At 42.0% G+C, this 26,001-nt stretch overlaps 1 protein-coding gene across 1 annotated transcript in view; it reads left to right on the top strand.

Annotated features, from left to right (window-relative positions):
• Positions 1-22,443: 22,443 nt before the first annotated feature.
• SEC62 (SEC62 preprotein translocation factor) overlaps positions 22,444-26,001 on the top strand; it is a 24,880-nt gene continuing 21,322 nt past the window's right edge. The window contains exon 1 of the mRNA XM_077763645.1: positions 22,444-22,541. Coding sequence (XP_077619771.1) covers positions 22,506-22,541 — 36 coding nt within the window. The 5' untranslated portion in view covers positions 22,444-22,505. The remainder of the gene's footprint in view (positions 22,542-26,001) is intronic.

Here is a 26,001-nt window from a genome sequence, read left to right on the forward strand (position 1 = left end):
TGGCTGGACTTACTGACTCTTTTCCAGTGAACGTAATATGAGAGACAAGATGGATGTCATGCTTTGGTTCTTCTGTCTGGGAGGCTCTTTCTCTCTGGAATCCCTGCTCTCGAAGAAGCCAGCTTCTATGGGTCCAGGCAGCCCGGCAGAGAGGCCCGAGTGATAGAACAAATCTTCTGAGGCCTGAACCTGATCGTGGCTCCTTCCCAGTGAAGCCTTGAGATGACTACACAGACAGCTCCTGCCTACAGCTTGATGGAGACCCTGAACAGAGCGCCACTAAGCCGCTCCTGGATTCCTGACCCACAGAAACTATGCAGAATAATAAATGTGTTGTTTTCAGCCACGAAGTTTTGGAGTAACGTATTTCACAGCAACAGATAACTAAAACAAACAAATAAATTGCATTGCTCAACACGTACAGGCTGGTACCCACATTCACTTTTTGATTTGGAAGGTACGTTTTTGAAGTTATTTCTCTACAAGCCAGGGTGATGTCACCGGGCTTTGCTTTCTTTCACTTTTAATCTGAAAACAGCAGGGCTTTTTGCCAACAGAAAATTATATTGTACCCTCAAATATGCTTGTGACTTGCTGATTTACTTTCTATGGAGAGAGAGAGAGAGACTGAGGAGGGAGAGAAAGAAAAAGAAGAAGAATCCCGGCAAATTTCAAAATTGTACGAAGTTTTGTTCAACTGTTACAAGTCTCAGTGCACAGAAGTTTCACAAGATGCCAAATGTGAGTTAACAGATGTTATGGTGGAGGATAAAAAGGAAAGCATAATTAATATTTCTGGGGGCAAAGGGATCATGTGGTTCAATCCATATGACAGTTTTGAACTTCTTGTCCCTGCTAAGTGAGTCAATTGAGCTGGAACTGATTCACTTGAACAGATGTGCCTCAACGTCGCACTGAGGAAAGTGTGCTGACGTGCTTTTCTGGCATGTACTATCACCGAAAAAAGCACTGTGCTTAATCTTAGATCCACGCATAAAAAAAGAAGCAGAGGACGCAGGTGAAGGAGGGTCTCAGCTCCCTGTACCTTTCTGGGGAAGAAGAGGAGTCTGGAGTTGCTTATTCACACTAAGCTTGATTTCTTTCCAGATGAATGACACGCCGGGGTACTTTTTAACAACAAACCTGCTTTAGAGACAGAAATGGTATTGGACAATGAAATTTTCACTCAAATTATCATATAGAAATAGTGTTTAACTTTTCTGCAAATACTACTTTAGTTTTGAGCATAGAACAAAGGACAGCAAGCAAAAGACGTCTCTCTTATGTTTGAAAACCAATCACAATGAAACTGTGTTTGCTAAATAGGATCTTCAACTTGTAATATTCTGTATAGACAGATTGAATAAGCATCCACATGATGGAGTGCTATGCAACTGTTTCTATGATGGAAGTATTTATTACAGCTCTTAAAAGGCAAAAATAGAATTTGCATTAAATCACTTTGCACCCCTGAAAAATAAGATCTAGATGATGATCATGAATGACTGCTAACATCACAAATAAGGAAACAACCAGGCATTACACGCCTCCTTGCGGAAGTCCATAACAAAATCCAAACTGTGGGAAACTGCATGGTAGAAACTGTTTAATAAGTGTAAAGTAGAAATGACCTGATTATCTTCAACAGACACATTGCAAAGAAAAACAGAGAGGAAAAAGGAAAATCAATACCTTAAAAGATGCTAATGATTCATATCACCTAGATGTAAACATTCCGGAAACAGGTAGTGATGATGGTCGTACAACATTGTGAATGTAATCAATGCCACTTAATTGTACACTTAAAAATACTTTAAATCACACATTTTGTGAATATATATACATATGGAGAGAGAGAGATTTCCACAAAAAAATTGTTTCAAGATTCAAATCACCCAATACAATTATTTGGATGCCTACTGAATGCACTATAAACAAATTAAGTAATTGGGGAAATTTGAACACAGAAAAATTCAGTGCTATTGAAGAATTGTTACCTTTTTTAGATGCGATCATAATACTGTGAAGGTTTTTGTTTTGTTTTGTTTTTTGTTTTTTTGTTTTTGTGGTAGGAACATTTAACATCTCCTCTTAACAAAATTTCAAGTGCACAGTATAATATTGTCATTTATGGCCATATTGTTGGCCATATTGTTGGCCATTATATAGCAGGTCTCTAGAACATTTTTAAAAATTCACCTCTTTTTTAAAGACTTCCTATCTTTTAGAAACATATACTAAAACATGTACAGATAAAATGATACATGTTGGATCTGGGGTTTGATTTTACCTTACCTACAACATTACCCACTTATTATTTTATGGAGGCTGGCAGAATACTCAAGACTCTTGAGTCAGAGACAAAGGACTTTACTACTCATGACACAACAAGCAGCCCACACATTAGTATATTTGTGTTGTTTTTCCTTGCTCTCAAGTGCCACAGGGATAACAAAGATGGGCCTAGAGATTGCCTGTACATGCAGCATCTTGCATCCCGGCTGAGCGGCACTGAGCTTGGGGACCCACTAATTTTGCAGCAAGCAGTAAGCAGGCCTGCTCTTTGGGCTAGCGATGGAATGTTGGAGGCGAGTGCGGAAGCTGTCAAATGCAGTCTTGTGCTTTGCCTTGATAATTTGCTGCAGTTTTCCTTCAGCTACCCGACAGAAATTACGAGTGTCTACAAAGAGCGCTGGAACATTTGGTAAATAATAGTTGAAAACAGTTCTCCTAATATTTTTAAGACTCCAATTATAATCCTACTAAAGCAACATTTTCTTTTCAGATACACATTTAGTTCCCCAGACACTGGGTAAATAGAAATAGCTTCATTCAAAATATCCAAAAGTAGGGGGGCCTGGGTGGCTCAGCCGGTAAGGCATCTGACTTCAGCTCAGGTCATGATCTCATGGTTCGTGAGTTCAAGCCCCATATCAGGGTCTGTGCTGACAGCTCAGAGCCTGGATCCTGCTTTGGATTTTGTGTCTCCCTCTCTCTCTGCCCCTCCCCTGCTGGCATTCTGTCTCTCAAAAATAAACATCAAAAAAAATTTTTTTAAATAAAATATCCAAAAGTAATTTTGTCCATGTGAGGTTTTATTGTTTTGTTTTTTTTTTTTATGAATTAGATGATGATCAGCTGGTTCGTTCTTTCATGAGATTGGAATTACTACGGTAATCCACCAGGTATCGAATCCTTTAACACTCAGCTTTTCCTAAATTAGGTTGGTCCTTAGTGCTTTTTGGTAATACCAGTGGTGTGCCACTAAAACCACTCATCTAAGTGAGCAAACACACAAAGATTCACAGCACAGGATTTAGAAAGAATCAGCCAACATCTGATTGTACAGGTTGTAACTAAGAGAGATATCAGCCACTCCAAAGGACAAATCTATAAAAGGCTGTTGTCTGGGAGCATATGGACAAACTCTTTAATTCTGGCCTAATGACTTCTTCCATGCCCGAAGCATAAAAAATCATTATTCACCAGCCTTTGCATATACTCACCAGCACGTTCGACAAATGACATCCACAGAACAGATTCTAAGCACTGCTTCCCTTGTGGAGAACTTTCCAGAATGAATGGTCTGATTGGGTTACTGCTTATGATTACTGTAATTACTTATGATTATGTAATTCATAAATCAAGGCTTTGTTTTAAAGTTTAGGATAAGGGGAGGGGGGCCTGGGTGGCTCAGTTGGTTAAGTGTCCAACTCTTGATTTTGGCTCAGGTCATGATCTCAGTTTGTGAGATAGAGCCCCAAGTTGGGCTCCATGCCAACAGTGCAGAGCCTACTGCGGATTCTCTCTCTCTTTCTCTGTCTCTGTCTCTGTCTCTCTCCTCCATGCTCTCTCTCAAAATAAATAAATAAACTTAATAAAATAAAACTTTAGGATAAAGATCAACAATACAGTGCAAGAATTCTTGTGAAGATTCAAACACTTTTCATAAACATAAAAATGTTTTAGGGGCGCCTGGGTGGCTCAGTCGGTTAAGCATCCGACTTTGGCTCAGGTCATGATCTTACTGTCTGCGGATTCGAACCCCGCGTCAGGAGCCTGTTTCAGATTCTGTGTCTCCCTCTCTCTTTGCCCCTCCCCCGCTTACTCTCTGTCTCTGCTCTCAAAATAAAATAAAGACATAAAAGAATTTTTAAAAAATGTTTTATTTAAAGATAGTAGCTTGTTTCAATTATCTTGTTTTGAGATGGTGTGTCAATTCATGTGCTCTGTAACACAACTGCTATACTTCTCTGTTCCCAAATGCTAGTTCCTCCTGCTGAATTCGGATAACGGAGAGACTAAGGAAGGCCAGGAGCACTACCAGTAAAAGATTTTAACCAAGGACAGGAAAACACACACCAAGTTTAATTTTTTGAAATGAAAAAACTTTCACTGTGCACACAATGTTTCTAATAATACTATTATGTCAAAGTTCAAGAACAAGATAACAAAGTATGCTTAAAATTTCCCATTGTTTTAAGAATTTTGTTTCTCTCCTATACAATGGACACAGTTGCCCTCATTAAACTGAGATACTTACATGACAGTTAACACAGCTGACCTTGCGAAAATAAAATTAAATTTAAAAAAATCATCATTTACACTTTCTAAGTTAGAAAAGAAATTTTAAAATGTTTTTGACTCTCATTTATCTTTTCCTTGGGTAATCAACGAGTGTGTCCCTGTTACTTCATGCTATGCCAATGATAGCAGTTTGGCCCTTCTTTACATGGACAAGGATAGCAAGTAATGTGAGTGTGACAATTAGTGCCAGGCACTTGATGTCCAAGACGTGGCAGATGGAATAATATAGCGCCATGCGAATATAGGAACAATGCCATCCTTCATCATGCTCTCCTCCAGCCAGGGCTTCCTGGAAGCCACAGCTCTGCGAGAGACTTGACACCTCTAAGGACACTTCAGCCTGGGGCTTAAGAACACCTGAGCACAGCCCACTTGGCTCTCTGAAGAACTCGCACGGCATGTCTTCGTCAACTTTTGTTTCAATTTAATTCTATTAAATTTATTTATTTTAATGTTTTACTTATTTTTGAGAGACAGAGACAGAACGTGAGCAGGGGAGGGGCAGAGAAAGTGGGAAACACAGACTCTGAAATAGGCTCCAGGCTCTGAGCTGTCAGCACAGAGCCCAATGCGGAGCTTGAACCCACGAACCATGAGATCATGACCTAAGCTGAAAGTCGGTTGCTTAACCGACTGAACCACCCAGGCGCCCCACTCTGGTATCTTATTGTGAATAGTCTTTGGAGTATCTTTATACATCATTAATTTTATTCATCTTTCATTTCTCCCAGAACCTAGCACAATCTTGCCTGAGTACATATTCAGTAAAAGGATGAATACTTGAGCATCCAAACCAGCTCCTTTTTTTCTTTTCTTATGCTGGTGGAAATAATATAGTAACTGCTGCACCATATCAGCTCCCATGTGCTTGCCAAAGGAATTCCAGGTACTGGCATTTACCTGAAACCATCAAGAAACCACAGTATTTACTAACTCCCTCAGAAACCCCCCTTAAAAAGAGCACTTCAAAAGTGGAGAAGCCCTTATTTTGGAGTTAGAAGATCTAAGTTTGAATTCCAACTGGATCATTGTATTTCTCATTTTACTTCTTTAAGCCTCCACCTTCTAGTCTGTGAAATGAAGGCATCGACCTATAGGATCCCAAGCAGTTAAAATCTTATGATCTATCATCTATCTGTGTTTCTACCCAAACACACACACACACACACACACACACACACACACACGCATACATGTGTGTGTAAATTTTTTACTTTCTATTGAAGAAAGGAGCCAGGAACTAGCCTTTGAGGTACTAGTATGACAAAATCTGGTTTTGTTTGCTTATTTTCTAAAAACTGAAAATCTGTAGGAAATTGGCCTACAAGTACTTTCCATAGCTGGGGTGCATGGCTGGTTTAGTCAGTAGCATAAAATTTGTTTGTTTGTTTGTTTATTATTTCTGAAAGAGACAGAGCACAAGCAGGGAGGAGGAGAGACAGTGGGAGACACAGAATTCAAAGGCAACTCCAGGCTCTGAGTTGTCAGCACAGAACCCAATGCGGAGCTTGAACTCACCAACCATGAAATCACGACCTGAGTTGAAGTCAGATGCTGAACTGACTAAGCCACCCAGGCACCCCAGTAGCAAGTAATTCTAGATCGTGGGGTTGTGAGTTCAAGCCCTACATTGAGGGTACAGTTTACTCAAAAAAAAAAAAGGATTTTCATGCCTAATTCATAAAATGAATTAAAACAAAATGATAAAAACATTTATGTGTGGCTTTTGTTAATTTTTAGTCAGATTCTCAGATGAATGCTGTAATTCTGTCTGAGGATCCCTCTCTTGTTTCAGGGCTTTACACTCTGTTGTGTCATTAACAAAATACCTGCCTCTTCTGCCCTCCCTATTCCCAAGGTCACAAGCAGAGAACAGCTGTTCACCGATCTGTGAGTGATGAGTTCTGTCTGGTAAAGGAGCCTAACAACAGAATCAGAGAAATCCTAATATCAAAACAGGTTCAGACAGGAAAGAGATTGGTAACTCAAGTGTCGGGGTGAAGAGAGCTAGGACCATCACCACCTACTCTTTCTTGCCAAACAAGCTTGGAGCCATTTTTCAACCCCACACTAATTCCTGGAGAGCATTTAAGAAATAAGATGTTTCCAATAGGACGTGGGCTGTGCGGGGGTCTCCTTCATGGCCGCGCCTCTTCACCTGCCTAAGTGGGGGTGGGTGAAGTGTGCTGGGGGGCTGCGGAGGACCATGCTGGGGGAGCCCTGGTCCTGGTCCTGGATGTCTGCCCACTCAAGTGCACCAGGGCCTTGGACCTCACCACCTCCAGTGTCTGCTTTTTTCCAAATGATCAGTCAGAACAGAATTGTTTATTTCCACTATGACTGAAATGTACCCACTTCTTACTCATTTCCTCTAGCGTGGGACATTTTGCCCCTCCACTCGTCGCACCACAGTGCCAGGCCTGGTCGGAAGCGTTGTCTGTGACTCCTGGGGTCTAGGCCAGGCTCTGCCAATCCAGTTATCAGTGCTGCGGCCACCAAATAGGATGGGGCCTTAGAACCTGGGCCCTCCTGTTCCTGAGGTGGTGGGGAGTCAGTGCTGTTTCCAGTGTGGCTCGGAAAGCAGTTCTGTCTTCAGCTACAGTCTGCTGCTGCTCCTACTCCTTTTGTTACTAAACCTTGGATTTTATAGTTAAAAAGAATTAGCGATGGGGCGTCTGGGTGGCTCAGTCAGTTGGGCATCCCACTTCAGCTCAGGTCATGATATTGTGGTCCATGAGTTCGAGCCCCGCATCAGGCTCTGTGCTGACAGCTCAGAGCCTGGAGCCAACAGATTCTGTGTCTCCCTCTCTCTCTTCCCCTCTCCTCACTCATGCTCTGTCTCTCTCTATCTCTCAAAAATAAATAAACGTTAAAGAAAAAGAATTAATGCATGGGTCACATGGCTCAAGAAGGTATTCAGTGTTACGCCTCTGCTCCAATCCTGTCTTCCAGCTACTAATTACCCTCCTATAACAAGCAAAAATGTACATATATTCTTTTACCTTTGTTTCATGAAAGCATTAACATACTACGCTTGGCTTTTTTTTTTCTTTTTTTAATGTAACAAAATATTACATCTTGCCAGTGATGGAGTGAGTGCCTACTGCCTGCCCCACTCTTGCCAACAGTTTTATCAAAACTTTTGATCTTTGCTAGTGTGGTACGTGAAAAATATCCGTATAATTTTAATTGCTAAGGCTTGCCCTGTAGGAAGTAGCAAAAATGCATGCTGGCGGTACCTGTTCATACTCTACCTCCTGAAGAAGAAAAGAGGAGAGACTGACACCCCTCCACCCCCGCCCTGTGTTTCCGTTATCAAGCCAGCCCTCCCATTGGCATCCAGCATTGCCTCAACTCCTGAGGTTCTTTGTTCCAGAGAGCTCTTTGCCTATGTCTTCTCGATCTAGTAGCATCTGGAGACTACCTTAAGCCTAAACCTGAAGGGCCAAAGGGAGGAGACTGTTTCCAGAACGCCAGCTGAGAGATCTGAATGGAGACAGACCACCTAGCAAGAGCTGTGATCTTCAGCCAAGGACAGAAACAGACCACTGCCTCCCAGCAGGGAAGTGAACCAGCAGACTACCCGACCCTCTCTTCCCACCCTCCAATCTCCTGCCAGCACTCTCCACTGGCTGAATGGAAACAGAACGCTGAGGGGGAGGGAGACCACCGATGTGGGCTCCTGATCACAAAGCAATCCCCCGAACGGTGGAAAGGGGATCTAGAGAAGCAAGAGAAGTCACCAAATGTGCTCACAAAATGGAAAATCTCATGTAACTTTGTAACTTGTTCCTCAGATTCTTTACTTTGTCTCTTGAATTTTCCAAGCTTATGTAAAGGCAAAGGTTGGGGCGCCTGGGTGGCTCAGTGGGTTAAGTGGCTGACTTCAGCTTGGGTCATGATCTCACAGTCTGTGAATTCGAGCCCTGTGTTGGGCTCTGTGCTGACAGCTTGGATCCTGTCAGATTCTGTGTCTCCCTCTCTCTCTGTCCCTCCCCCGCTCAAGCTCTGTCTCTCTCTGTCTCAAAAATGTCTCTCTCTGTCTCAAAAATAAATAAATGTTTTTAAAAAATCAATGGAAAGGCAAAGATTTTCAGTCAGGATTGTCCATGCCTTACCCCAAGTTAGATTTTTCTGGTAGGTGGACACTCTACTGCATAGTAGCCATAATTGCCTCTGTGTCCCTTATAAGTTTTTTTTAAATCTCATCATCTGGATCTTGGATTAGCACAATTAAAGTCACATAGAAGAAAAAGAACTGAATCAGAATGACATAGTTCCTATTATTCACTTGCAACAGGGGATAATGTCTTATGAAGAAGATCTGCTTATTTCCTGGGTTGGAAATAGCTAATGTGTGTGTTCTGAAGTAAGCTAGGGCAAATTATTGGTTTAACTTTAGATCCTGTGGTCTCACTATCTTAAGACAAAGGGTACAAACAAAGCCCTATTGATTTTAGTATCTAAATCTTAATAGTACCTCAGTCCCACTTGCTCAACTATCTGTAAGAGGCCCAATTTTTTATAGTGTCTTTACTTCTGGAAATTTGCTAGAATCCTTGGGCTCTTACATGTGTCCATATGAGTCGGTAATGCCCATCATTTGCCATTCTGGTAAGTTTGGCTAGTATTCCAACTCCAGGGGCTGATGGTTCCATAGAAGTGACACACAGGACTGAAACTGCTCCTGCACCCATAGCTGTGCCTTGCACACTGGTGGATCAGAAACTCAATAAAGCCTGGAGCTACATCTAGCGTCCCTGAGCTAGAGCCCTGCGGCTGGTCTGGTGGAGCTGGGAGTAGAGTGTTGTCCTTGAGGTTAAAGCTCCAAATGTTGACCTTAGAAAGTGAAGGGGAGATTACTCCCTCTGGGTGATACTCAGGAGCAGCGGTACAGGGTCCCACGACTTGAATCCAAAGTGTTAGTGCATTTAATTTCACAGTTATTTGAATTAATGCAGTAAACAACCTTTGCCAAGGGTCACATCTACTGCCAGAGGTCTGTGCTTAGGTAAGTGCTACAACCTTCACCCCTTCTGAAACTCTGTTTCTGGGTCTGACTTCCCTGGCCAGGCTCTTTCTTCTCTTAGAAAGTACTCCTATTGCTCTCATGCCCCACATTGCTCCTCTGGTGAGCACCCTGCCAGGCCATCACATGTGTTGGATACGCTATCACGGAGTTCTAAGTCTTTTTCTTGCAAAGATGTTCAGCCCTGATGTAGAAGGAGTGGATATAAACAAATTCATAAAGAGAGATGTTCCCTAGGTCCCCTCCACAAAACCACATGAGCTCTTTTCCAGACCTCTTCCCCCCCCTCCCCTGACACAATACAACCACACAAATAGCACAAAAGGGAGTAGTTCTTGTGGGGTGGAACAGAGAGCACAGTACCTAAAGATCACTGTGTTGTCTCCCATTCACAACCCATTCCTAAGTGATGGTCTCCAGAGAGTCAAGCCAAATTGAGAACTAACTAACTAAATAGTTCCCTGCAGTAGTATCCCAATTAATAAGTGTAGAAGGAAAGATGGAAACAGAAAACTACCATTTGGCAAACACAATTGTCATAATTATTTTAGGGTTAATGGACCCTAAAATGAGTGGGCAAAAGTATGATGAAAAGCGAAATATTTACATAGTTTCAAAGTGTCACTTCATTAGATGCTTATCAATTTCAAAGGGAAGACAGTAACTTTCCAGTGATTAAAATCTGGCAGATGCCACCTTAAGTGATTAGCATCACCAGTGATGGGACACATCAAACATGTACATTGAGAGGCACAATTTCACTTCTGTGATATTCTTACCCAAAATGTGTCATCTGAATGTAATCATGAGGAAATATCAGACAAATCCAAATTGAGCAACATTCTAGCTGACCACTACCCTCCAAAGAGTCAAAGTCATGAAACAAAGAAAAATTGAAGATTTTTTTTAAGTTTAAAGACTAATAAATCGTGAAAGCTAAATGCAATGCAGGATCTGGAGTTGGAACTTAAGCAGAAAAAAATATACATTAGTAGGACATGACAAAATTTGAAAGGTCTATAGGTTATTAGGTAGTATTGTCAAAATAATTTCCTGCTTGAAAATGGTACTGTGGTTATATAAAATGTTAACATCTGTACGCTGGATAAAGAGTAGATGATAATTCTTCATATTATTTTTTTGCACCTTTTTCATAAGTCGGAAGGTTTTTCAAAATGAGTAGTCGAAAAAATTTAAAAGTAAATTTTAAAAACCATGACTGAGCAAAATTCATTTATTACACTATAGGTTTGTGGACACAATAAAAGCATACATGTTAATTAAAAGAAGTAACTTCACTCTGGAATTTAAGACTAGACAAGCAAATTTCTCCTTTGATTAGTCAAGCATAGAATTATTCAGGCATTTCTTAAAAGCACAATCTAAGCTTTCAGCATTTATTTTATTGCAAAACTTGAAGGTCAGAATGGCAATTGTATGTAAAATTTCTTAGGTAATTCAAGTCTGTACTTGTAACAATACGAATAGATCTCTGACGGCCATTGTTTTATTATGGCAATAGGGTACTAAATACACTGACCTTCGTTTCAGCAATTCCTGGGTACAAGGTGGATGGAAGAGGAAAGTTTTCCAGTTGGCAGATGAAAAATCAAGACCCTTCCCAATCCCTTTCCTGACAAAGTATAGCTTAGGAAAGAAACTTAGGACTTTTTTTCCCTAAATATTTATCTTGAGACAGAGCGAGTGCGCAGGCGCAAAAGTTGGGGGTGGGGGTGGTAGTGGCAAAGACAAAGGGAGGGAGAATCCCGAGCAGGGAGCTCCCGGTGCAGCTCCACCTCATGAACCCTGAGATCAGGACTGGAGCCGAAATCAAGGGTTGAGGCTTAAAGAGTTTATGCCCCACCCCCACCCCCACATGCTTGGGGGAACACTGCCCAAGGAGCTTTTGCCAGTCTGGGACTCTCCCCAGACTCTTCAGGAATTCTCTGGATTTCCTCTCGTCTGGGAACTGACGACTTCCTGCCAAGGTTACTTCCTCCTCGGTGAGGCTCCAAAGGCCCAAAGGGGAACCAGTTTGACGACCCTTGACTAAAAGGGTGAGGGATTTCCCCTTTTGCCCTTTGCAGGGATCCTTCCCTCCCTCTCCTTTCTCTTTTTGGCCCTCCGGCGCCCTAGACCTAGTACTTCCCAGACAACTTTGAAGTCCTCCCGCCGGGGCGGCTCCTGGGTGTGGTCTAAAGGTCTGAGGGCGAGCAGGTCGGACTGTCTTCACCTGTGAGGGCAAAGGACCCCTTTCCTCTGCTTTCTCACCGTGTCCCCCGAGGTCTGTTCCCAAAGTCCGGCACCATTGGCAGTTCGCCCAGGGTGCATCCGCATAGCTTGCAGATTTGGTTGGGCCCCTTTCCTGACGCCGGTTAACTCTTAGCCTTCTTTCTCTTTGTTCCTGCGGAGCCGGCTGCCATCTTGATCCCTGGACAAACGTGTTCCTACGCTATGCGTCTGAGTGGTGAGTGCTACTCCTTTCCCTGACGGTCTGGCCTAACCAGTGTCTGGCTCTCCCAGTTGCCAGGGGACACCCCGACAGAAAGTGCTAGGCAATTTGCTGCGACACTCTTGGTGGGACCACCCAACTCGGGATGCCCCAACAGAATTCCGTCGCCTTCTATGTGCAGCGACCCCAAAAAGTGTCAGTCGCCCCATATTGGCCGCAACTCCTCTCTGTGGTGGGACACCACCAGAAGAGTCAGTCACCTTGTATTAGGTCCGGTCCTTTTTCAGGTCAGCAGGACAACCCGACTGAAATTGTGACCACAAGTCGGAGCTCCATTCCATTTGGTTGGGATGCCCTTTTGGAAATCGGCAGCCGGTCTTTCCCCCTATGGGATAAACCCCCTCTCTTCCTTCCCACTCATTTTCGGGTTATGTTCTTAAAAGTTAGATCAGACTTGACCCCAAGGCCTGAGGATGTTTCCGGGCCTCACTACAAACTCCTAGGTCAAGAGGTATGGCCCTCCCATGGAACTCTTTCTTATAATACTATTTTCTAGCTTGGTCTCTTTTGCTGAAACTCCAAATGATCAGAAGTCCCATATGTGTCTTGCTTGATTTCATGACCCTGAATCAGGACCTCGACCTAGGTGCCTCTTGCAGAATGCGTTTGGCTGCTGACCGGACACCTCCTGACATATTTGCCACTGACTCTCTGTTCCTCCTCCTGGTAGACCCAGGGTACTCTTGCTGTATCTGGCAACTTCCCCCTCATTCATTTCCCATGTTAATGGCTATGATATCTGACATCAACTGTGCTTAGTCTGCCTTAGAAGGGGAGTTTAAGAAATATTGCCAAGCAGCTGCCAGTTTTGTTTTGGGGAAGCTCTCTGTCTTCTCTGGCCCAGCATGGACTATCCATTTTCACTTGTTGATGGGGAAAAAAAAAGAAAAACAAAAAAACAACATGGCGTCTGCTCTTTTGTCCAAGCTTACAAGCTTTAGAACCGGGAGTCCTATTTCTCTGCCCTCAGGCAGCACCTCACCTCTTCAGCCTCTTCCCTTCCCCTCCTCCTATTTCTGCACCACCTTGGGTGTGGCCTGCAAATCTGCTCTTACACCATCTTTGGTGCCTCCTGCATCTTGGACTCCCTCCCCTTGCTTTCTATGAGCAAAGAGTACCCCCTTGGACTTAACACCACCCACTTCAGATTTCTCCACAGGTGCCCCAGGTAGAAATTGGCAATGGGGAACAAACGGATTGACTTTTAAGTCGACCCAGGTGGAATATAATTAGGTATTTAAGCTAACTGAAACTTTTATTCTACCAAAGTTTGCTGAAGGTTAAATAAGCTCATGATCTCTGTTGGAATTTGTTAGCGGAAAAGATGACTTAAAATGATAGGTAGTGTGTCTCTCTCAAGTTTTCATGGGTAATTGTTCAGATAGATTTCAAAGTGTCTGGTAACCTGAAACTTTAAAGTTTGCTTAAATGATAAATTGAATGAATTCATTGGCCATCTAGGTCTTTTCCAAATAGGATGGAATGCTAAAGCATTGATTACGAAACATAACGTTTATCTGCTTTTGACATCTTATTGCATAAAAACTAAGGATATTCCAGTCTGCTGGAAAAAATGCTTTGTGTTTGGTTGATTCATAAATTTGCCATCCACAGAATTCTGATGTAATAGTTCACAATTGGTTACTAGTTTTCACTGGAGACTAAAATTTTCTAAGAGTTAAAATTCTGCTAAATAATTAGACTGATGGAAATAAGGGAAGTAACTCTGTATGTAGGAAAATAGGAGATGTGTAAGACAGATATAAGGAATAGGAATACATTTTTGTTGAAGGTAAAAGAAAGTAATTTTGTTCTAAAATGAGACTGCAGAGAAATGGCTTCTGACAAAAATCTGAATGTCAAGGAGAATTGTAGAAGGTTTATGAAGGGAAGTCTTTGGAAAGGAATTTTACGCATGGTCAGGACAGACTAAGATTGAGATGAATGGACTTTACTTTTTAATGTTTGTTTATCTTTGAGAGAGAGAGACAGAGTGCAAGAGGGGGAAGGGTGGGGCAGGGGGGGACACAGAACCCAAAGCAGGCTCCAGGCTCTGAGCCATCAGCACAGAGCCAGACACAGGGCTCGAACTCACAGACTGCAACATCATGACTTGAGCCAAAGTTGGATGCTTAACTGAGCCACCCAGGTGCCCCAAGAAATGAATGGATTTTAAAAGTGCACTGGTATAAGATTGAAATGCTGCTTTCTTTCTGTTAATAAAAGCTTTCTTGGATTGTTGGTCTGCTCTTGATAAGAAAATGTAAACAAAGGTTTTTTTTTAATCTACCCAGAAAAACCAGTTTCTATGTTTTGTCTTTATCAGGTCTTTGATTAGCTGTAATCCTACTTAGTCTTGTGCTTTTCTGAGATTTTTTAACAAACTTCCCTGAGACTTAAATTGTAAACAAAGTCGCTTTGATTAATTAGGCTTGTTTACTTGTTATGTTATGTTCTATGTTCTGGGCTTGTTTACTTGTTATGTTATGTTCTGATATTCTGATTAATAAATTTTTTAACATTTATTTAAAAATTTTTTTAAATGTTTTTCGATTTATTTCATTGAGAGAGAGAGACAGTGTGATCAGGGGAGGGTCAGAGAGAGAGAAAGACACAGAATCAGAAGCAGACTCCAGGCTGAGCTAGCTGTCAGCACAGAGCTGGACATGGGGCTCAAACTCACGAACCTTGAGATCATAACCTGAGCCAAAGTCGGCTGCTTAACCAACTGAGCCACCCAGGTGCCCCTGATTATTAAAGCAATAAAATGAGTAAGAATTTTGGAAATTAAAACTAACTAAAGCTGTGTTCAAACTGACTAAGAATTCTAGTTTTTGTGACATTTATTTGAAACATTGCTGGCTCTCTAGTGTTTGCTCTTCCAGATTAAGGGAACTTTCTCTTAAGATATGTGTGACTTACAGAAATGTGATAAAGTATTCATTTGTGAACCAATTGAGCATTTAACTTTTCTCTGAATTCAGAAACTCAGTGAGTATTCTTTTTTCCTTGACAATCATAGTTATTTGCATAAGTTCAATAGGAATCTGTTCTTGCAACAGGACATCATTGGTTATTTTAACAAGACTTTGACTGGAATGTCATTTTTGAGAGAGACTTGCATGGACTCTGATATGACCAACCAGCTTTAAGGGACTAAGGTTGACTTTATGAAACATGGAGCCATAAAGCCCATTGGAAATGTTGGCCTGATACTTTGCTTACAGAGTTCCCAGCAGCCTTACCAGGTGAGTAAAGAATGTCACTTCCTGGCAGGTGCAGGGACCTCAGGATATTTGGAGACTTCAAGGAAAGAAACTCACCCAAACCTCCAGGAATCGCCAGCATGTCTGACAAGTATGTGGGTGACCTACAGAGGCTACTAAAAGTTCAATCTAGATTTCTTTTTTTTTAAATATTTTTATTTATTTCTAGGAGAGAGAGAGAGAGACAGCATGAGCAGGGGAGGGTCAGAGAGAGAGGGAGTCACAGACTCTGAAACAGGCTCCAGGCTCTGAGCTGGCAGTCAGCACAGAGCCCGACGCGGGGCTCGAACCCACGAACCGTGAGATCATGACCTAAGCGAAAGTCGGACGCTTAACCAACTAAGCCACCCAGGCGCCCCCAATCTAGATTTCTTATGAAAAGTTCCAACAAAACAGATTTTAGAACATCTGTGTAATCAATCACTATTCTTGCTGAGTTTATGTAAAAAATTTGGCCACATTTGTTAGAACTGGACTTGTTTTTCAAACAAATTAGTCTTAATTTGGCTATCTCTGTAAATAAAGGTGATTTTAAAGAAAAAATTATGTTTCAATAAAACACCTTTTCAAATGTTAAATTCTAGTTCTGGAATTAGATAGTCCTGGAATGCTTATTTTCTGCCTAAGATAGACAACTTAGGGGAAACTTCAGAGAAATCACCACCATAGCTCATGTCTAGACAATCTTCATGCTTGATTTCCTATGGGAATAATAAGAGGATCCCATGGACATTTGATTATTTGAACATCTGGAAAATGGAATGGATTTCCTGTCAATTGTATAACTCAACTATCACCTTGACCAATTCCGTGTCTGGGATGACAAAATAGTTCCTTAAAATCCAGAGCATACCCCACCCCATGGGATTAACTATGGATTTAGGGAAACAATGGATGGCCCCACTTACCTTAAGATTGGATTGGATAATGCACTTGGGGATGCCCATATCCCCAGACAAGTCTTCTCCCACTTGTCAGTGATTCCTCTTAATTAGGATATTGTTAAGGCTAGACATCAAGCAGAGAGGGCTTCTTGATGGTTTAATCCCTTAGCCTCCAGAGATGTAAATTACCAGTAGAGGCTTTAGCCAAGCATACAGCTACCTTTAACTAAGGTCATCAGGCAGTCACTCACAAATCCAAAAGATAGCCCTCCAGACTGAATGGCCCTTGATACCCTGACTGCAGCTCAAAGAGGAACCTATGCTTTATTAAAACAGAGGGTTATATATATATATAGTCCAGATTACCACAAAAATATTTCTGGATTTCTAACTGACATGGATACTCAAATTGGTGCTTTAAATTATCCCTCTTTTTACTTTAATGATTGGTTAAACTCCTGGACTAGAGGAAGATTTGTCAGCTTAGTTGGGTTTCTTTTAATTCTTGTTATTCTAATTATACTGTATGTTATATCCCTAGGACGAACTGACCACCAAACAGGTACAGTCCAAAATCTGACCCCTCTTTTCTTAGGTAACATACATCTAAAACTTATATCTGGGGATTGGGTATACCTTAAGACTCTTTCACAGGACAAAAAGCCACTCAAACCTGTCTGGATCAGGCCCTATCAGGTTCTCTTGATCACTCCCAACAGCGATAAAACTTCATGTCCTCTCCCCCTGGATCCATCTTTCCAGAATCAAGAGCATCCCAGCCCCAGATGAGGAGCCCTCTGCCAAGTACAGTTGTGAACAACTGGAGATCTATGCCTGTTACTCAAACAAGACTCAGGTGATACACACACAGAGACCTAGAGGCCCATAAATCTGGCCCCTTGCCAATCCCCACTCTCTTGCATTTAATCATTCTATGATATTATCTTAGAAAAACTCCCGGGATTCTTTCCTTCTGAAACTCACGATTTCTCCTTCCCAATTCCAAGACTTCATTCTCGACCTTTCCCTTCAGGAGGATCTCTAAATTTACTCGTTCAGAAATTATAACTTACCTGGAACTGTTTGCCCCTTGCTATTTTGCTCTCACAATACAATCATGACCCCTTTTTGAGCTAAGCTCTGCCTTTCTCATTGTAACCTTCTTTTAGCTACTTCCTTCTGGGACCATGCAATAACAAGGATGGTTTTGGAAAGAAACCTGTTCATGGCTATCCTGACTCCTTCCCTTCTTAGGACTTCTGGCCTCAATACTCATGCTCCTCATTATTGGTCCCCCTCTCTTTAATCTCTTTTGTTAAATTTGTTTCTTCTAGAATCCAACAATTCCGTATATGAATGATGGTTCAACAGGAATTCCAGCCCATACCATCAGAGGGTCCTCTCCGTAACTTCACAGAACCCCTGATGGACCAACAACTTTAGGTAGGGATGTCTATACACTCACCATTCAGCAGAAAGAAGCTACTGAAGATGAGACCTCCGCCTAAATGCCAGAGATTTGTCATTGTCGATCTGTAGAGGCTGCCTGTAGGCAAACAGGCTTGAGCAATGGAATGTAAGGGCCTACAAGTGGTTACCTGACTGAATACAGACAGGCCAATCAGGTGCTCCACCTCAAAATACCCATAGGCCCCATCTGATCAATGGGCTACTTAAAATCAGGCACAGTTACCAAAAAAGAGAGAATTCCATATGTTGCCTTACCTCCTTCTCTTCTGCCTTTGAAAATGGCCCCCACCCACTGCCTTGTTGCTGACAACCTCTCTGCTGCCCTGCCCGCTGCTCCCTTGTGGTGTATTCAGTAATCTACCTCCTTTGTTCTGCATCAAGTGAATTCTTTCACTGCCCATGCCACTGGCTTCCACTCAATGGTCACTCCACATTTGGGTCCTCTATCCAATCAGACAGACACTACTTAGACATTACATGAAGTGGGCACTGGACTAGACGTTGAGTCCGAATGGTTCAGTCTGGTAGAAAGGAAACAACAAATTATAGTGTGAACTTATATACTAACAATAAGTGCACAAAATGTTATAGGAGCTAGAGAAAGAAACAGTTGAGTCTGCTGAAGAGAGATTTTAGCAGGGGGTTCACTGTGGAGGGGACCTGTTACCTGACCTTTGAAGGATATGGCAAGTGGAAAGGGGAACAAGTAGTAAACATGTGAGTGTGAAAGTGCATGTGGGGGATGAGGGAGTAGGAGGAGAAGCATGGTCTTGATGAGGGATGGAAGCAGAAAAATGCTTGCCTTTAGCCTAGAAGGCTGACCTATAGCCTACATAATTTCAATAAGGATCAAATACGCATTGGTTGCTACATTAAAGGATCTCATGACTGCCTGTATATTTCACCAATAGTTAGTATCAAACTGAATGATAAGCACCAGAGGAATCTTACTAAAGTAGTTATTTACGAATAGAAATTCAAAGAAAACATCTAATACTCCCTGTACGTCCCCTCCACCTTGAGTACTAAGCACATAACCACCAGCTTCATACAGCAGAAGTGCAGCTCTTTCTGCCCATGGGTCCTGTCCTCGTGCTGCTTAGATGGCCTAAGTTGCACCCGAAAATGTCTCAAGAATTCTTTCTTGGCCATTGTGCTTGACAACCCTGCAACAGTCTCAACAGTGTCAAAGATCAAAGAGGAAAGGTAGGCGTGAGCTAGGTGATTTAAGGAAGAAGATAGTAGTTAGATATGGCTAACTAGCAGAAGATGGAAGGCTAAACAGCAGAAGATGGAAGGCTAAACTCTTCATCTCCTGATTCCCTTACGATTAGAGTTCTGGTTCTAATTTGATGTTGTGGCAGGGTATCAGGACAAAAGTAATGAGGCCATCTTCCTGCTGCTGCTGGCCTGTACTCTGCTGGCAGGCAAGGTCATGGAGTTACAGGGTCTTTCTACAATTCACTGCAGTGTCCAGTTTTGACTGGGAATTAAGAGGCAGTTGTAGCAGTGCTGGCAACAAGCTCTGATGCTGGCTTTCTAACAGAACAGTTATCCTAGTAGTCTCTTGGACTCGGTATTGCTAATTGTGGATTCCTGACTCCCCAAAGATAGAGATGTCCCTAACTCATCTATGTTGCAGGGTAGTGGAAGTCATTCAGGCAGCCCCAAGCCTTTCAAGGATTTGGGAAACCTCAAATTCCCATAATTAAGTTCCTTTCTTATTTTTTAAAATGTTTATGTATTTATTTTGAGACAGCATGAGTGCGAGAGGGGTAGAAAGGGAATTCCAAGCAGGCTCCACACTATTGGTGCAGAACCTGACACGGGGCTCTATTCCATGAACTATGAAATCATGCCCTGAGCCAAGATCAAGAGTTGGACACTTAACCAACTGAGCCACACAGGAGCCCTGGAAGTCCCTTTCTTATTAAAATACCTAGATGAGTTTCTCTTTTATTCACTGAGCCCTGACTAACAAGATGAAGATAAGGAAATCTAGCGTGTTATATAGTACTTTTTCAAAACAAAAATGCTTGTTTTCCAATGATACATACTCGGTGTCTTATCCATGCCATTTCTTATTTATGTTAGAAGTCTAAAGAATCGGCTAATTTAAAAATATTAATAAATTTTCAAATAAAATGGGGCTTTTATATTAAATATATTAAATTTATTTTTCTTTGTGGTAACAACTTTAAGTCATTGACATCAACTACATATTTTTATTTTTATTTTTATTTTTTAAGATTTATTTATTTTGAGAGAGGGAGGGAGGGACAGATAGAGTATAACAAGCATGCTCCATAGTCAGTCCAGAGCCAGATGTGGGGCTCAATCTCACAACTGTGAGATCATGTCCTCAGCCAAAATCATGAGTCACATGCTCAACTGACTGAGCCACCCAGGCACCCCAGCTGCATATTTTTTAAATGCTCTTATAAAAGCCATCTCCAAAAATGGCCTGGCCTCTATTTGCTATACGTCCCTATAATTTCTTTCTTTTTTATTTAGTCACACATCTATGTTTAACATATAAAATGGACCCAGAGAAAGTGTTATTTAAAACAAAAATATGAATGTACCAGTTTCCAGTTTACTTAAGTCTGATGAATGTGAATATATTTCTTTTCTTTTTAAGTTTGTTTATTTTGAGTGAGAAAGAGAGAACATGAGCATTGGGAGGGGCACAGAGAAATGGAGAGAGAGAATCCCAAGCAGAGCCCAACTCAGGGCTCCATCTTGAGAATGGCAAGATCACAATCTGAACTGAAATCAAGAGTTGGCAGCTTAACCGACTGAGTCATCCAGAGCCCCGGGAATATATTTCTATATACTATTTCCTTCCAGTTACTGGGATGGTAGAACCCAAGAAGCTGAATTTTTCAAATCCCCATCTATTCATCAGTCCTCCAGAGAGGCGATCAACAGTGGAGAGCCCCTTGTTTAATAAAGCATGGTAATGAGTCTATACGCCCAAAGGAATCTGGTAATGAGTGAAGACCTCTATTTCTCTATTCTATGAAGCAAGAAAAATCTAACTTTCAGAAAGAGCCCTAGGGAGAAGAAGTCACAGGGCTCAGGGGCAAAGAAAAGTTTTGCTTGGGCAAAAGACAGGAAGAAGCAATGCTCCCCTTTTGGTATAACCAGTAAGCCACCCAGGCGCTCTTCAATGCTCCCCATTTGGGAAAGAAAGAACGGTCAAATGACAGGAGTCAGATTTTAAATCAAATGGAAACCGGAGCAAGAAGTGGCTAGGGTAAACTCCTTGCTACCTCCATCAGCCATCAAATATGTAAATAGAGTGCTGGAAAGAGTGTTTGAGCTGCTTTTATATAAATATTAAATAAAAGAAATTTGACATTTGGCTTGTGTGAACATTAGCCACCATGAATGTTGTACACAATTGGGAAGCCATGGGGTGGGGGAGTGGAAGATGGCCTGGAGCATTCAGAGGGTAGAGTAGGGGAGAATGATTAGGAGGCTCTTGGAACAGTAGTTCTGGTAGTAACACTAAAGACCTGATCAAAGCAATGGCAGTAGGAATGGTGAGGAAGGGAAGAATTCCAGACATCTCAGTTGTAGAATCCATTGGAATGGTGACTGATGGACAGAGAAGCATGGTTGGGATACATTCAAAGTTTCTAATATGAGTAACTGAACAGTGATGAAGTTATCAGAATTTTAAAATATAGCAAAGGGGGCAGGTTTTGTAGGGGAGGTGGTGATTTTTATTTCCATTTTAATTTTCCTTAAGGAAATTCTACACCCAAGGTGGGGCTTGAACTCACAACCCCAAGATCCAGAGTCCTATGCTCTACAGACTGGGCTAGCCAGGTGCCCCATGAAGTGATTTTTTTAATTGGGACATTCAGTGGAGAAATCCAGGAGACAGATACTGTTTTTTGAAATTAAGCTGTAAGCATGGTAAAGAATCCCTAAAATAATAATAGTTTTAAGAGTAATTCACTCCCAACTTTTTAGGGTCTTTCTCCCATTTATCTTACTAGTTGCTTGTACTTCCCTAGGTTCCGACTCTTGGATTCTAAAGGTCACTTTTGAGAAGCAAGGCAGAAAATGGAATGGAGAATCCAAGCTTTGTTTTAGGTGAGACATACTACCTCATACTTCATATGGTAAAAGAAAAGTAGCTTAGGTCTCAATTCTGCTGTCTATCAACAGTGGAGACTTAAGATAAATCAGTTCATATCTCTGCCCTCAGTTCTTTGTTTTCCCATCTTTTAAATGGGATTAAAAGAATTTACACATGGGGAGTGGGTAGGTCAGGACCCATTGAACATACAGGAATTGCCACAGAGACGTCTGGATTCCCTGGGTCTTAGTAATACTATCTCTCTCTAAAAGCCCCACCCCAAACGTACTACCCTGAGTGGGGTGGGGCCCGGGAATCTGTATTTTAGTAGTTCCCAGGTGATTCAGATGCTCAGTCAGGTTTGAGAACCAAGGACTCTTTCCAACCCTTCTGTTCTCTGAGCCACTTATCATATTTCCTTCTGGTCCCAGAGATTTCCAGTTCCCGCACCAAAAGGAGACGAGTGAAGAGGAAAGAGAAGGCGTCAACACGGTCCGCGCGGAGCCCAGCCTCCCCCCGGCCTTCTCCCTCCGCGGGCGCCGGACGCTAGCCGCCAGCCGCCAGATTACATAACGGGACCACGGCCTGGTCTCGCGAGGTTTCCACCCACTTCTCCCCCGCCCCCCTCGCTCCACGTCAGAGGGAACCGGGCGGAGCGGCCAACATGGCGGAACGCAGGCGACACAAGAAGCGGATCCAGGTAGTAAAGGCGAGCCCTGGGGTAGGGGGCTTCAGGGCGCTCGGGAGTAGAGGAAGCGAGGGAAGCCCCCGGGAAGGCGAGCGAAACCGAGGGCAAGAGGGGGCGGCGGTTTCTCCGCGAGGCTCCCGGGTGCGGGCTGCGTCGTTGTGAGGGGCCTGAGGGGGGGGCGGTGTTGGCGACAGCCGAGACCGAGGCGGAGGCGGTGGGGCAGCGGCGGAAGGTGAGAGGCGCCGCGCTCGGAATGGGCGGCGGAGGCGCGTCCGCCAGCCTGGGATTCCTGTGACTGCTCCGGCCCAGGCCTCCTCGCGAGCTCAGACACCGACCTCCCCGGGCTCCTCCCCTCCCTTTCCTACCTCAGCCTCTCGCCTTGGTTATCCCGAAATTAAGGCCATGGTAATTAGGGTAGGAGGAGGCGGAGGACTGACCTAAAGCAGTCGGTTCTTTGTGCGCCAACGGGAGGACCGTGGGAGCGGGAGTCATCTGGGTTTGGTCAGCAGCCCCGGGGGCCTAGGCGACGGGCTGCCTCTCCAGATGTTCAGCTGCGTAGACCCCCCCCCCCTTCTCCGTGCTCGGAACAGTCCAGTTGAAGCTTTCCGGCTTTCAGGCGACACAGTGTAAATAAACACAACCTCGTTGGTCCTACGACGACCTGGTCGCGCCCAGAAACCTTTCACATGCCAGTGTGTCATTCTCAGAGCCTACATAACATCCCTCCCTCATTCCACATGCCTGTCATCTGTGCGTGTCTCCCCTGCCGGTTCCCCTGTGGTTCTAGCTTTTTGCCAAGAGGATTAAATATATGGAACATCTTGGACTCAGGATGTTTTTTATGAGTCCGTTGCCTCATAAGCTTATCTGCCTAGAAACCTTCGTAGGTCATCATAAATGGATATAATGTTGTAAGTTGTTAATATGCTAATCACAAATTGTTAACGCTCACCATTGTCTTTCTGTTTCTTAGTATTTCGTTGCTTCGAATGATTTTTTTCCCTATGTAATGTTTTATTTCTCCATTTAAAAAAAAAAACAAAACAAAACTATCACTTAATTGGACGACACCACAGGTGATTTGAGCCGTGCAAGTTAAAATTCTCCCGAAGGCTGTGAAGTACTAGGAGGAAAAAGATGCCGGTGGTCAGTAAATTGGGAATTTTGGAATTGGGCAGAAGTAAGAAAGTCTAAGAGACAAATTGCCCCAAGTTCCAAGGGTTTAAGGGGATTATGGAAGAAATTTCTGATTATACTATTCCTAGTTTCAGAATTTAGTGTTATTGGTGGGGTATGGATATACAGTAACTTTCCTTAGAATTTGTACTGAAGTTGCCAGTCAGATTTGTACTTAACTGTACGTATATCCCAGAGTACATTTTATGCTCTTTAATACACATTATTTGCACAATTTCAACTTTAACATTGTGAAGGTGATCCTTATTCACTTTTGAAAAGCTGCCTTTTTTTTTTTTTTCCCCCAGCTTTGATCCTATATTAAAGAGTAAGGTAGATTAAGAAGCTGTATAGTAGGGGTAGTGGCCGGGAGCTAAAACTTGAGCCAGTGTGTTCTGTTTGCACCCTAGTTTCACTGATACTAGTTGTGTAACTTTGGCAAGTTACTTAACTTTTTACCTCAATTTACACATTGTAAGAAAGGATATGTACCTCAAAAAAAGGAGGTGTAGGGTTGTTGTGAAAAACAGGTGAGTCAGTGATTTGTTGTTAAAGGTTATAGAAGTTATTAAGAGTGTTTGGCATATAACCCCTTCCTTTTCCCTTCTCCAGAAGGATGAAAGATTTAGGGTGGTTTTGGTTTTTGTGAAGCACTCCGATATACTGAAGAAAGATGAACAGCTGTCTATTCAGTAAATAAACCATTAGGTTGTGAATTCCATAAAGTATAGCTACTTACCTACTACTGTTTATTTGAGAATCAGATAAATATGTGAAGATCCAGTTGTTAAAAATCAGCTTGGCATATTCCTAAATGAAAATATATTAACATTTATTATTCCCAACCTGGAGGTTTACACATAGCAGTGCTAGAATGTTGTGGAGATCTTGGGATTGCTACTTGGAGTGCTACTGTGCAGTGTTATCAAATTAATAAAAATGTACAATATCTTATATTGTCCTTGGGTCTCCCCCCCCAACCCCGAAATCAGAAACTGTAATATTGGCCTTACTTTAGACAAAAAGACCAAATGTAATGTCAAAGTTCACAGTTTAAGTTACAGCAAAGATTCTTTTGTAAGACCTGAATTTCCTGTTGGTTACATGATGTTTCATGTTTAGAAAAGATTCTTAGGTTTAATAAATTCAAGTGACCTTGAATTGTAATTTGTACATTGGAGAAAATGATTGGTATGGTATCAGAGTTTGGAAAAGTAGCTAATTCATTTGCTTTTTCTAGTGTTGCATAATTTCAGATTCTGATATCCTATCAGAGTTGGAAGGAAGTGGACTATTTTGTCACATTTTCTTCTTAGATTCACTTTACTGATCACTGAGAACTGGAAATGAGCCACATGTTTATTAATGTTAGGAGATCTTAATGATTGAGATTCCCAAATGAGAGTGATTTCAATCCAAATTAGTGAACCATTTGAAAATAAATAATTTTTAAGATTTAAGAAATGAATTGTGTAAGTTTTAAAAAATATACAGTATGTGCGTATTGGTTAACAAAGTGCTTACTGGCCTAGTATCATGAAAGTTTAAAGTTGAGGAGGATTTTCAGATAGTAGAATTTGTTTGGAATTCTTTTGCACAAGTGTAGTTCTTAAGGAATGCAAGATGGTAAAGCTGTATAACCTCGGTACCCCACTACTGTCATCCCATACTGATAGTCCTTTAAACTGTTTTTAGGACCTACATCTAAAAGTGTTACTAGTATAAAACTTACTGATCTAATATATCACTGTCATTTTATAGATGAACTAAGGTTCAATGAGGTTTTGTGACTTGACCCAGAGTCACTCATCAAGGTAGTAAAACCAGATTTAGATCAAGTCTTCTGGTTCCCAGTTGAGTGTTCTTTCTACCTCCCCAGTGATAAAATAAAAATAATTTTAAGAATTGTTCTGAAATACTTTTATCCTGAAATCCTTATATTAAATACTATAACATAAAGATTTAACATGACTTGTCCCTGCTAAAGAGAGAAACACTCCATTTAGTATTCTGCTTATGTGTATTCAGTTGAGTTTGGGGACATTTAAATGGCTTACTAGTTCTTAGAACTTTTATAATCTGCATCTCAATTAATTTTATTGTACCCATCTGTCTTCCTAGCAATAAAACCCTGACATATCATGGGCCTATATGCTTAATTTCAGAAAAGGGAAGGAAAGAGAAAGTTTGTGACTATATAATCTGACTCTCTGAGACTTTATGAAGAAAGTAGAAAGAACCTAGGAAGCTAGTCCTAAATCTGAAAACTCCCCCAGAGGCATTACTGAGGGCTTGC

Source organism: Crocuta crocuta, unplaced genomic scaffold (genome assembly GCF_008692635.1).
Source record: "Crocuta crocuta isolate KB4526 unplaced genomic scaffold, BGI_CrCroc_1.0 scaffold433, whole genome shotgun sequence".
In the NCBI taxonomy this organism is placed as follows: Eukaryota; Metazoa; Chordata; class Mammalia; order Carnivora; family Hyaenidae; genus Crocuta; species Crocuta crocuta.